Raw genomic sequence first — 13,717 nt, forward strand, 5'->3', positions numbered from 1 at the left:
AGCGCAGTCGAAAAACTGGCCGAGAATCCTATTGAGCATGAGACGGGTCGCGATCGCGACATGGCCACGGACTCTACTGCTATCCTGTCAGCCATTCAAACCATGAATAATGGTATGAACGAAAGATTTAATTCGCTGGAAACAACTCTCTCACTTGCAGACAGCGCTGTCTGAAACCACCTCGCGTATCGCGGATCTTGAGAACGTTAAAGTTGAACACGAAAGCCGCATTTCTGACCTGGAGGCCTCCTGTCAGGAAATACTATCAGCTAATAAGGGCCTACGTGCTAAACTTGATGATCTCGAGGGCCGTTCCCGACGACAAAATATTAAGATTGTCGGCCTACCCGAGAACGTGGAGTCTGGTCGCCCCACTGAGTTTGTGGAAAAACTTATTCCGAACCTCCTGGGGGCCGAGAACTTTCCTGCGGGGATTAAAGTTGACCATGCACATCGCACCGGGCCTTTGCCGTCAAAAGGAGGGCGTCCCCGAATTCTGATCGCAAGGATACATCATTACCCGGTCAAGGAGATGATCCTCCGGCTTGCGCGACAACACTCACCTCTAAAATATGACGGTGTTCACATCTCCGTCTTTCCAGATTTCACGGCTCGGAGTGAAAAGGAAATTGAAGGAGGCCGGTTTTCGATTCGGAATGCTGTTCCCCGCACGTCTTCTTGTCACCCAGGGCACTAACAAGAAAATCTTTGGCTCAGTTTCGGATGCTGAATTATTCGTTGACACCATCACTGTTGAAGACCCTACTTGATCTGCTGCGAGAGATTGTTTTTCAATATTGTTTCCATGGCTGAATGACTTAAATCATAATTTCTGCTGTTTACCGGCGGCCTTTAGTACGAGATTGTGAGTATTTTCAAGCCAAAAAAAAAATAAATTAAAAAAAGAGAGAGAGAGAGACATTGTACAGACTGCTTGCGATCATGTTATTTGGTCTGATTGTACACGTTATTAGTGCCTTATCTGCACGAACATGTTCATACTCTCTCTCATATCATTTATATAGTTTAAACCATGTTTAAAAAAAAAAAAAGTTATATCTCTGTGCTACAAGGGTTGTGTGTTACACACTAGTTCAGGTTTATAGAGCAATTCTGTTGTTGATAACTTAGTTATGTGGAGGCTGCGTGGGAGTCCCCTGGTTTTTCTTTTTTAGGTTATTTCGGTAGGCAGGTTTTCCTCTTACTCCTTATGCTGCCCTGCAGCTCCGCTGTTCATATGAGGTTTTTTTCCCGGCTTCAGTTGGGGAAGCTGTTGGAAGGGGGAGGGTGGGTGGTTCTGTTTTTTTTTGTTGTTGTTGTCTTGAGTTTAGTGTTTGTACATCTCCTTCATTGGTTATTCAGTGGTTATTATTCCTTCGAATTCATTTTGCAGCTGCCATTACAATAGATATTATACTTCATGACGTGTAGTAGGGGGTCTTCACCTAAAGGTGGCAATGTCACTCTTGCTAGTTGGAATGTCCGGGGATTAAATAATCAGGTTAAGAGAGCTAAAGTTTTTTCTTATTTGAAGTCCATCACTGCTGACATAATATTTTTACAAGAGACACATATTAGGCACTCTGAGCAAAGGCGACTGAGATGCAATTGGATCTCCCAGGTATTTCAATCTACCTTCCCATCTAGGGCGAGAGGAGTAGCTATTTTGTTTCGAAAGTCAGCTCCTTTTAAGCATATATCCACTATCAGCGACCCTAACGGCCGCTACTTAATTGTATCTGGCCTACTTTCCTCAATTCATGTCACTCTGCTTAATGTGTACGGCCCTAATTTTGATGACCCTGCTTTTTTTCGCAGAGTCTTTAATCTTTTACCAAACAGGCTGAACACACACCTGATAATAGGCGGTGATTTTAACTTGGTGTTGGACCCTACTCTAGATAGATTTCCTTCTCGCACTGGAATACCCTTGGCCAACTCTACCTCTGTTCTTAACAATCTGATTACTTCTTTTGACCTTGTTGATATCTGGAGACTAAAACACCCAACGGACACGCAGTACAATTTTTTTTCGCAAGTTCATAAATCATACTCCAGGATAGATTTCTTTTTAGTAGACTCTAAAATCATTCCCTGTGTAAAATCAATGAAGCATCATAATAGAATCATCTCCGATCACTCAACAGTGACAATCTCTTTAGATCTCGTAGAAATTAAGCCCAGCTATCACTGGCGTTTACATCCTACTCTGCTCTCGGATGTAAAATTTTGTGAACAATTAACAGAGTTGCTAACGGAGTTTCTTAAATTTAATGACACGGGCGAGGTTTCTGACTCGACACTATGGGAAAGCTTAAAGGCTGTCTTGAGAGGACATATTATTTCCTACGAGTCCAGCCTAAAAAAGCAAAGGGTAAAGCGCCTTTCAGAAATTGATAACCGTCTTACTCGGCTGGAGGACACTTACAGAGATTCAGCAGACTCAGAAGTGCTTAACGAAATTACAGCACTTAAATTAGAATATAACTCGATTCTTTCGAACCAAGTTAATAATATGTTGCTAAAAGTGAAGCAAAAACAGTTTGAACTTGGGGACAAACCAGACAAATTGCTTTCTCGTCAGCTGAGGGGGCTACAAGCCTCTAGAGCAATTCATAAAATCAAGAACAAAAATGGTGTCGTTCTAACAATTCCCAGTGAAATCAATGATACATTTAAAGAATTTTACGAAAAATTATACAAATCTGGGGGTTGTTCTGACCCCTCAGCATTGGCTGATTTCCTTCATACATTACATCTTCCAAAGTTGGGTGGCATTGAGCAGGCAGCTTTGAATGCGGACATAACGGTAGAGGAGATACTAGCTGCGATTAAATCTTCCCCCAGTGGCAAGGCGCCTGGCCCAGATGGTTTCGGGATCGAATTTTACAAAAGATTTGCGCAGGTGCTCTCTCCTCTGCTGCTGAGGATGCTTAATCACTCTTTTGACATACATAAACTTCCCCAGTCCTTGTATGATGCAAATATTTCCTTAATTCTTAAAAAAGGTAAAGAACAAACTGACCCAGCATCTTATCGACCAATATCTCTTTTGAACTCTGACCTTAAAATTTTTACTAAAATTCTGGCTAATAGATTAAATAACTGCATCGGGAAAATTATCCACCCCCCGACCAATCGGGTTTTATTCCTGGCCGTTTTTCTTTATTCAACGTCAGGCGTTTAATGAATATCTTATACACCAGATTCGATTCCAAAGCTAGCGTTGCAATTCTTGCCTTAGATGCAGAAAAGGCGTTTGACCAAATGGAGTGGGACTATATTTTAGCTGTGATTAGAGAATTTGATATGGGTGATGCATTTGCCTCTTGGGTGAAGTAGTTATACCTCCATCCTTCGGCTTCAGTTCTCACTAACTTTAACAAGTCATCGCAATTTCAATTACATAGAGGCACTCGACAGGGCTGCCCTCTCTCGCCTTTGCTTTTTGCAATAGCAATCGAACCTCTCGCCCTTGCAATTAAAAATAACCCTTTAATTTCGCCCTTGAATTTAGGCCAAATTAACCATCATATCTCCCTCTACGCAGATGACATTGTTCTGTATTTAAGCAACCCTGAACAGTCTATTCCACCCTTACTTAATCTGTTGGAAACATTTGGTAAACTCTCCGGTTATTCAGTGAATTGGCAAAAAAGTGAATTCTTGGCTGTGACCAACAACATAGATCCAATTTTTATGCACAGTCTACCTTTTAAAATAGCCATAAACAGTTTAAAATATCTTGGAGTTAATATACCTAGAAACCCAAAAGATATATATAAGCTTAATTATTTAACAATGCTTGAAAACCTAAAGGACAATATAAAATGCTGGAGGACCTTACCACTATCAATGGTGGGGAGTGTGAATGCTATTAAGATGGTGACGTTACCCAGATTCTTGTATCTTTTCCAGAACTTGCCGATTTATTTACCCCAAAAGTTCTTCAAAACCTTAGATTCTATTGTGCTGCCTTTTGTTTGGGGCTTCAAAGCACACAGAATATCTAAAATACACTTGTGTAAGCCTAGGTCGCTAGGGGGTTTGGGTTTGCCAAACTTTCAACATTACTACTGGGCCGCCAATTGTAGAGCCTTAACTTACTGGCAGGACCCGCACCCCGACAATCCCTCAACTGATATCCCTTCATCGCTTATGATTGAGCAAGGTGCCTCAAATTCGTCACTTTCCTCATTACTTTTTGCTGTCCCAGCGACTTTTAAAGCCACAGTAGGATCCCATTTTATGATTAATAGTTCTCTTAGGATTTGGCTTCAGATTGGTAAGGCATTTAAATTGCCAAATACCTCTTTTCTTGCCCCGGTCTGTCGTAACCATGCCTTTAAACCTTCACTATTAGACCCAGTGTTCGCAGGTTGGGTTAGAAAAGGAATCCTTACCTTGAGAGATTTATATATTGACAATAATTTTGCCTCATTCACTCAACTAACAGAGAAATATGACCTTCCTGCTGCACATTTCTTTAGATACCTACAAATTAGAAACTATGTCCGTTCCGCTGTGCCAAATTTTGAAATATTATTAGCTGATAGTAAATTACATAAATTGCTTACTTGCGTTCCCAACACTCCAAAGTTAGTTACAAAATTTGTTGACTTTTTCACAAGTCAGTTAGATTTTTCCACTATTCATCTGAAAAATGTTTGGGAAGAGGAATTAGATGTTCAGCTCTCTGAGGAGGATTGGGAAAAATGTCTTAAAAATATATACACCTGTTCTATTAATGCCAGGCACCAACTTATTCAGTATAAGGTGCTGCACAGATTACATTACTCAAGGGTTAAACTTAATTCTTTCTATCCTACTATCTCCCCTCTCTGCAATAAGTGTGAGTCTGCGGAGGGCTCTCTTGGTCATCTTTTCTGGGCATGCCCAAAACTGGGTGAATTCTGGTCAGAAGTTTTTCAGTTTCTTTCTGAAGCTTATGCTTGTGAGCTTCCCTTGGATCCTGCGACTGCCATTCTTGGCTGGTCGGCCTCTTTGCTGCACCTTAATAAGGCTACCCGACTGCCTATACAGTATGGTTTGATGATTGCCACAAAATCTATACTCTGCATGTGGAAGAAAAACACGAAGTCACCATTCAAGTTTTGGTTGTCAGAACTTTCCTCTACTCTACATGTGGAAAGACTCAGATATAGCATTTCTGGTAATATAGAAATATTTGAAGCCTCTTGGAGGCCTCTTTTCAATCACTTGTTAAAAATCAACAACGATGAAGCTATTTAATATGTTTTTCTTTAAAAAAAATTTACACTTTTTTTATTAGGATTTTACTGTTATTTCCGTTGACCTCTGTTTTTACTGTAAAGATACCTATGTATATCTCATGTGGACGAGTGGTACAATCTCACCTGGTTTATAATGTCTCACTAGGCAAGCATCTGTTTTGACCTTCCTTGCCTGTGCTTGGTGATGTGGTTTCCTGCACATTGGAATTGTGGAATTGCACTTTTTTTTTTTTTTTCCTCCTCTGTGTGTTTGTGTTTGGTTCTGTCCTGTGACTGTATTGTCTATTTGTCTGAAAATCTGAAAATTTACAATAAATACAATATTAAAAAAAAAAAAAAAAAAAAAATGATTAGGCAATTCAATTAGATGGAAATTAGTTATTCAATTGAAATGGTTACATCTTGAAAATAGGCTAAAATATTTTTTTTGAGTGTTCTCTATCCTGTCCACTTCAGAAATACCTCTTCTTAAATCAGCATCTTCTCCATATTTATGGCTTTACACTTTGTTTTCATACAGCTATAAACACATTATGTGTCTGTGTATTCTGGATGTAAATGTTCTGCACTGTCTCACATTTCTGTGCCTGTATAAGCTATGCAAATGACAAATAAACTAACTTGACTTATAATTAGATAAATAAGGGGGGAACAAGGGAAGGGGGAGACAAAGAATAGAAAAATGAAGAATGGCTCAACCGCTCAGTTGGGCCAATGCTACACAGCACTGGCTTTTGACCCATTTCTCCACTGATTCAGGCCCATTAGAGGGTAAAGTCAATGGGGAGCAAGGGAGGTGTTATGGCATTAGCATAGCCATTGTCCCAAAGCCCAGACTGGTGCTCCCAGACAGATGGCCCAGGAATCAGTCCTCTAACGTCCTCTTCAAAGCTGTCCACTAGTGCCTTGTGTTTCTGCCTCCAGTTACAATAGGAGCTGGTCGGTGTCATTAAGAAACAATATGCGGAGACATGTCATGGTGCCACAATGTAACAGTGCACCTCTTAATGCCCAGGTTTTCTGTCTTTTCTGGCCTTAAGTGTTTTAATGTCTCAAGAGCAGTTTTGAGACTTCTTATAGCTTGTCTGTACACCTCTATCCTTAGGCAGCTGCAAAAGCACTGCAATATTCTTTTAGGCAAAAGTGTATTTGTCTTGATCTACAATGTCCATCACCACTTAGTTTTCAAGACACCAATGGCTGCCACACTGCTGGCAGGGTAAAGAGAATCCCTCAGCATTTTGCTTGCCTTGTTACTTGTTTTAAAGCTCTTTTGGGACAACTATAAAGTCCTATGAAACCGATACTTCAAAGAACATCATTCCAAATTTACAGGTCTTACCTGAAGAGGCCCAGACACCGTCGATACATTGTTAATGACTGTTCAAGGTGTCAAATCCTCAGTAAATGAAGGTAATTCAGGAGACAAATTCCTCTTTAGGTGTAGGTGTGAATGGTGGAGACAGACCAGAAGATCAAAATATCTTCCTTTACTAAAGCAGGAATACCTTTATTGTTGAGGAGTAGCACATCAGTAAGATACCAGATGAGATAAAAGGCCTGAAGGTGTGGCACATGTTGTTGGGAACTGAAATCTCACTGAAAACACTGATCATCAGAGCATAGAGCCTGAAAGATATGTACTTGTGCGTGACTGTGCTTTAAATTTGATGTTTCACCTTTTTCATGTGTTATTACTGTTCACAACCATATGACAAATACCAAGGGACTTCATGCAAAGCAATTTCTACTGACATGTCGCAGTCCTCTCCAAACATAAGAATTTATAGTCTTTATTTCATCTCAGAGGAAATGGCTGTAACACATTTGATATTATGAAGATAATAAAAATAAGTGAAGATATTAAATAATTACATATAGAAGTAAATCTTACATAGATTTGCAGATGTACATTTCTGAAATCTAAAAACTAGATAAAGGCATTGCACTAACTGAAGAGTCACGTGTCATTTATTCTGAATAATGGCATATTTTTGGACGCTCTAATATTGAGATTTTTACATAATTGTTTTAGTATGAATAAATAAAAAGGTACATTTCTAGTTTTAACACTTTGTACTTCAGATCTTTGTTAGACAAGAAAAACTAGCTTTATATCATTGTGTTTGACCAAATGGATAAAATGTAACAGGCATTTTAGAGCAAATACATAATTATCAAGATATATATCGAATATTGTCAATAGGCTGAAAAATATTGAGATATAAATTAAGACATATCGCCCGGCCCTCTTTTAATAGTAGATCTACCCATATCTGTATAAAAATATAATACATGATTCTTCCACCTTTTTAAGGTTATTTTTTTTTTACCTATACTAAGAATTACAAAGTTTGCACTGGCCCTTTTAGAAACAACCAATATCCATCTGTGGTCAATAATAAACTGAAATAAGAGAGAAACAGAAAATATGGACATTTATAGAGCTTGTTTTTCCCAATCACTGTGGCCTTGCAGAGGACGATATGCTAGCCAGTCAGAAAAACAGAAATAACAGAGCGTATCAGAATCAAGGATATTCATCCCATTCTAAAATATCTGCCATTAGAGACAAAAGGCACAACAACTTAAAATGATGAAGGAGCCATACTGTGCCTGTGTTATTAATGGTAATTTTCAATTACCCTTGGCACAGTCACAAACATCCTCTGAATAAGAAAAGTCAACAACAAAATTGTAAATGGCCAGAAAAGTGAAAGGGCAACCAGCAGAGATGATTATGCTGTAAATCCCCAGGATTGGGGGTGAGCTCGGTCCTATGAGAGCAGGGGCTCTCTGGCATTGCATGGCCATGCATTCAGTCATGCAGAAACATGCTGAGATAACCAGCAGGAAATGTGCATTTCTGCCTTTAACAATGAAGCTGATGCAAGTCAGGAAACACGGCCAAAAATATATCACAGCACATCAGGAAAACCATCTCTCGCTTTCGATCTTCAAGTGGTTTGCATTACAAATGAGCATTCTCGCCACTCACAGGAGGTGCAAATAAAACTACCCTTTAGAAATGAGGCCAGCAGAGAATACAGGTGCTGTGAGGTGGGGTGGGGTTGGGTGAGAGGCCATTCAAAACATTTGATATACATCATACAAGAACAGCGGGATAATCTTCAACAAAGGTTATGTTGTACATGGGATACCTTCTCACAATGCCACAGAAATGCTTATCTGAGCAACCCAAGGCACAGATAAAATCCAAGCCAACAATGACACTGGACACACACACACAGTGGTAAATTAATCAAACTCAAACCGTTTAATCATGATGAACTTTATCTGGGCAACTGGATCAATCTGACAAGGGAAACTCAGAGGGGAAAAAAGGGAAAAATCCTTTCTCTTTCAGTAGGAATACTGTAGATATGTCTCGGCTATATAGCTCAAATACATATCTTGATATTTTCAGCCTTTTAGCATTATTTGACATTGGCCAATCTGAATAAGCCTATTTCTCATGGTTACATTAAGGAATTTAGAAAATTGCTTAATTGGGTCCAGTGAAAGTGAAAAACTTAAAAATACAAATGGTTTCATATAGCCACAAGATGTAAACGTGTGTGTTAACATGATTTTAGTGTAAAAAATAAAAATAAGAAAGCTACAGTTAGCTAGCACTGTGAAGTCATGATAACGAAGTTGCAATATTGGATACTCAGGGGTGGACTGGAAAGAAAAACTGGCACAGAATTACATAGCAACTGGCCCAAAGTTGCTTTTTAGGCCAGTTGCTATGTAAGTTGTTAACCTGTATTAAGTTTATGTCCTGTGGCTATATATTTTTAAACTTGTAATATTAATGGACAGGCTCAATTCACTTCTACTGTAAGTGCATTAATGTTCAAATTAAAAGAGCTTTAAAATCATGCCAATATTCACAATTTTGCTTAATGTGTTAATATCCACAAAATTATCTTGAATATCTCATGAATAATAGATATCTTTCCCAGATCATGGTTTAATTTATGCCTGACAAAAAAATATCAAACAGGACTACAAATTTTACATTTCTGTTTAAAGCTAAAATAGAAACCTAGCAGGTTCACTAGCCTGGTTTTATTCCGTATGGCCTGGCCTTAACTCTCTTAGTTAAAAGCAACACATCTAATCCACAGGAGCATCACGCACAGGCCAGCAGTCTGCTAAACTGTGCCAGGCATTGAGGGCAATGATCTGTTAAAACAAGGCCAGACAAGACCAGAGGGAAACAGGATAAAGGCAGACAGTCTAGATTTGGGAATACTAGGACAGGTTGCTTTAACCTTAGCAAAACAAGTGTTTACTCGTCCATCCAAATATAAAGAAATCCCCAAACAAATACACAATTCAAAAACTCTCTCCCAAGTCCACTCAAAATGAGCCCAGGGATGGGAAATATTTTAAGTTCTACTTGTTTCACAATGTTGAACATTATGGGTCTGTTCTAAAACCTAGCGAGTGTCCTCGGTCAACAGCATTTTAAGTCATCATAGGTGCACTCCCGACACAAAGGCTGTTCCAAAAGGAAGGCATCTTAATTATGTTGCCGTCTAAGATATCCTGTTTTGACCAAATTCTAAAGGTTGCATCGCTCTCTTATGAGACATCTTTTCAGTAAGGATGCTGCCATAGAAGACAGCTACCTATGTAGGCAGGAGACAGCTCACTAAGTTTTGGAAAAGACCCAATATCAGTTGCCTCAAATCTACATTATGACAAAAATACCATTCTGTGTTTCTCATGTACTCACTGAAAAAAAAATCATGTGTTGGATTTACTTTAAATATTTACGTAGCATTTTTGCATAATGCTTTTTTTATCCCCCTTTCTCCTAATTTGGAATGCCCAGTTCCCACTACTTAGTAGGTTCTCATGGAAGCACCGTTACTCACCTAAATCCTGGTGCGGAGGACAAGTCTCAGTTGCCTCTGCTTCTGAGACCGCCAATCCGCGCATCTTATCACATGGCTCATTGTGCATGACACCAAAGAGACTCCACATGTGGAGGCTCATGCTACTCTCTGCGATACACACGCAATTGACCATGCAACCCCTTTAGAGCAAGAACCACTAATCACGACCACGTGGAGGTTACCCCATGTGACTCTACCCTCCATAGCAACCGGGCCAATTTGGTTGCTTAGGAGACCTGGTTGGAATCACTCATCACACCCTGGATTCGAACTCGCTAATACAGGGCTGGTAATCCCAGGTCCATAATGCTTTTTAAGTAAATTCAATTTATGGTAATTTTAGGTCAGCACAAATAGAAATGTTTCTATTTGTATCAGTTTTGTATCTATTTGCATATGTATCAGTTAATTCAACTTTATTTACTTCAAAATGTATGCCACACAAATAGGATTTAGCAACTAATAGCAAGTTTCAAATGAACATTTATATAACTGTTTCTACTTGATTTACTTGGTTCTATAAAAAAATGACTGAGGTCAGGCATTAAACTTGATTCCCCAAAGAAGAGCACATGAAGCTGTACTTCAGCTATGCATATTCACAAGCACACGGACAAATGACATGGGTTGAACATGATCCAAGTTGACCACCCTTTCACCTTAATGGTGACTTTACATGAAACAGCCATACAACAATACTAAAAATAGCTGAGTTAAACTTGATCAGTTACTGTCAACCTTAAAGCATTTTTAGCATCGATTTAGCTAGCCATCTATAGTCATACATCCAAACAATATCTCAAGTTATGTAGGTCTTAGTTTATTAGACTATATCACCGCGCACAGAAACGTTAATTTAACAAGTACACAAGCATGTACCACTACAAGTTAGACGATTTTGAACTATAGTCTCGCATAGTCATACCTATATCACACTTTGTTTTAATCCTGTTCCAGCACTGGAGTGTCAAATATAATATAGTCTCAAAATTTGTAGAAAAACAATCATGACATGTTATTTTAATTATGCTACCTCATCTGTCAGCATGATGCCAGTCACATTCAGCCTCTTTGTACATCGTTGTTTTGGCCAATGCTTATGTCCCTATGGAATGTGTGCACGAGCATGAGCAACAGGTAGCTGGCTGCAGTTCATTTAATGGCCACAGGTGTCATTAATAACAAGGGTTTCTGAATCTTACATTCTGCACCTTTAATAATACAAATTTTTTGTCTATATCCTTTCTTTTATGCCGAGTCTGAGAACTTTCTTGACCCTTGACTCATAAAAAATATAATCATTTTTATTTCTTCGATTATTAATCTTCGTTATCTTCTTCGTGCATGCATCTGTGTTGGTTTATATGTATTTTAACGTTTTGTTATATATATATATATATATATATATACTTTATTTAAATTATTTATTTTTTCTTTACATGTACTTCTTGTCTTTATGACTCAGTGAATGTATTTATACATTGTTGGATCACCCTAATTTTGTACATCTTATTGAACATTTATATTGAACCTTCTGTTTTCAATAAAATAAAAAAATACAGTTTTATCACAAAATTTCAAAAACATTTCAGCTCAATGTGGGGACTTTTCAGATGACCCCTTACCCACCCTATGAAAACTTTCCAACTTATGTCAATGTTATTAACGATCTGTAACAATATCGCTGTGACGCCATCTGACCAGCTTACCGGACGATCCCTTATTTTACGGGACGGGTGGCAACCCTACCTGGAGGTCTAATGCATTTTCGTGAGCAAAGTGTGGATGCGGAAAATTGTGAGTTTATCCGGAGAAATTGTAAATCAGGAGTACGGTGGGAGGAGGGGTGGAAAAATGGGCGATTCCAGGTAAAATCGGCTCAGCTAAAATAGCCGGCAATTCGGCCCGTATAGCGGCTGGCTCACCGGGAAAAGTCCTGGTTCTCCCTATGGCCAGTCCCCCACTGTTGGCAGATATACTCTTAATCCATCTAAATCACTATTATAAACTGCTTTTCTGGGGTGCCAATGAGCCATTACTGCCAATAAGAACAAAAAACTGGACTGTTTTTGATCAGTGCCAGAACTTTTCCATAAATGGGCAATTACTGGCCCCTGGTTTCAATGTACAGGGACAATTTTACGTTTATGATGGCTTTTTCTAAATACAAAATATACTGTGTCCTTCTTATATTTAAATACTTAAATGTAATCAATCAATTAACATAAATTCTTTATTTGAAAAATGTAATTGAGAATATGAACTCCTACCAATAAAATAATATCAACATAAAATCATTTTATGTGATTAAATAATAATTAAGATTAGAAAAGAATATTAAGAACTATATCAGATGTTGTAAATAAAACAGAAACATGCCATTTTCAGCCCACATGTTTTGAGTTTATGGGGCTTTTGTGCCATCAAAATAAGTGGGTTCATTTGTTACATGAACCCACTTAATTTCATCCCTGATTTTGATGTCACCAGATATGTAAAGACAGTTAATAAATGATGATCATTTTTATCGATGCCTTGAGGCTCACTGATACCAATACATCTTTTACAATAATTGAATTGAAGTGGATTGATTATCACTCCTCCAATAGAAATATACTAGAAGGATTCATTCAGGGCTCGTATGAAATCAGTGCATGTCAGCTCGTGTTTATATCCACTGTCGTGTGTTTATCAGCCTGCGATCTATAATATAAAAAAATGACCCATGGACTTACCTGACAAAGCATCGGGTTCTAGACCCGTTTCAATGTCTATTCCGCATATGACGAAGTAATGTGCGAAGCGGCAGGGCGCTGATGGCCCGGAGCCGCTCATTGTCGCGCTCATCTCGGCTCGGGCTGATCCGCTTTGTCCGCGCCTAGAACTCAGACCCAACCAGCTCCATATCAAAGCGACCACCGTCAAATTAAATCAACAAAAGCGCGGTTTAAATGAAAACCAATAGCTATGACTTCACCCAGTAAGCTTTGGAATGCAGTCTGTGTTGAGATTGTTTGGTCCGAAGACCGTTTGCAGCACAGGCAGTGAGTTTGTGGGCTGACTTCATGAGAGGACTCATGCGCACAGTGACGTACTGCTTCAGCTGATTACATCAACCAATCCAGAGCAGCACGAGCAGAACATTTAAAGGACTTCACACCTTTAGCACTAATGTTATCCGTCCCTTTTGTATAGTAAATGTACAGTTTTTCTCGAATGAAGTTCCAATATCTCAACAATTAGTTTCTTGTTCACACCAGATTATAATTTGTTATTAATTTAAGCAAACTGCACGTGTTTTGGCACATGTGTGCAAATGAGTAAGTAGGCCTACAGTTGTCCACAATTTGCACAATAACTAAACGCACATGGCTTGTTGATGAAAACGGTTGATTCTCAGTGATCACATGCAAAATGATCCATTCAATATCTGTAATAAATCTGTCAGACATAAATATCTATGACATGGATTATTTTTTTCTTTCATTGTTGCATTGTTCAGTTCAATATATATATATGACTTTACATGTAAAGAATGTGTAAAAATTGACA

General features: G+C 38.7%; 1 protein-coding gene across 7 annotated transcripts in view; it reads right to left on the bottom strand.

The window, feature by feature from the left end:
- The window catches only part of LOC127639142 (DENN domain-containing protein 5B), a 56,956-nt gene extending 43,761 nt beyond the window's left edge, over positions 1-13,195 (bottom strand). For all 7 annotated transcript variants that reach the window (XM_052121014.1, XM_052121013.1, XM_052121010.1 and 4 more), the window contains exon 1: positions 12,901-13,195. In XM_052121014.1, the coding sequence (XP_051976974.1) occupies positions 12,901-13,012 (112 nt within the window). In that variant the 5' untranslated portion in view covers positions 13,013-13,195. The remainder of the gene's footprint in view (positions 1-12,900) is intronic.
- Between the last annotated feature and the right edge of the window lie 522 nt (positions 13,196-13,717).

This window comes from Xyrauchen texanus, chromosome 47 (assembly GCF_025860055.1).
Source record: "Xyrauchen texanus isolate HMW12.3.18 chromosome 47, RBS_HiC_50CHRs, whole genome shotgun sequence".
Classification (NCBI taxonomy): domain Eukaryota; kingdom Metazoa; phylum Chordata; class Actinopteri; order Cypriniformes; family Catostomidae; genus Xyrauchen; species Xyrauchen texanus.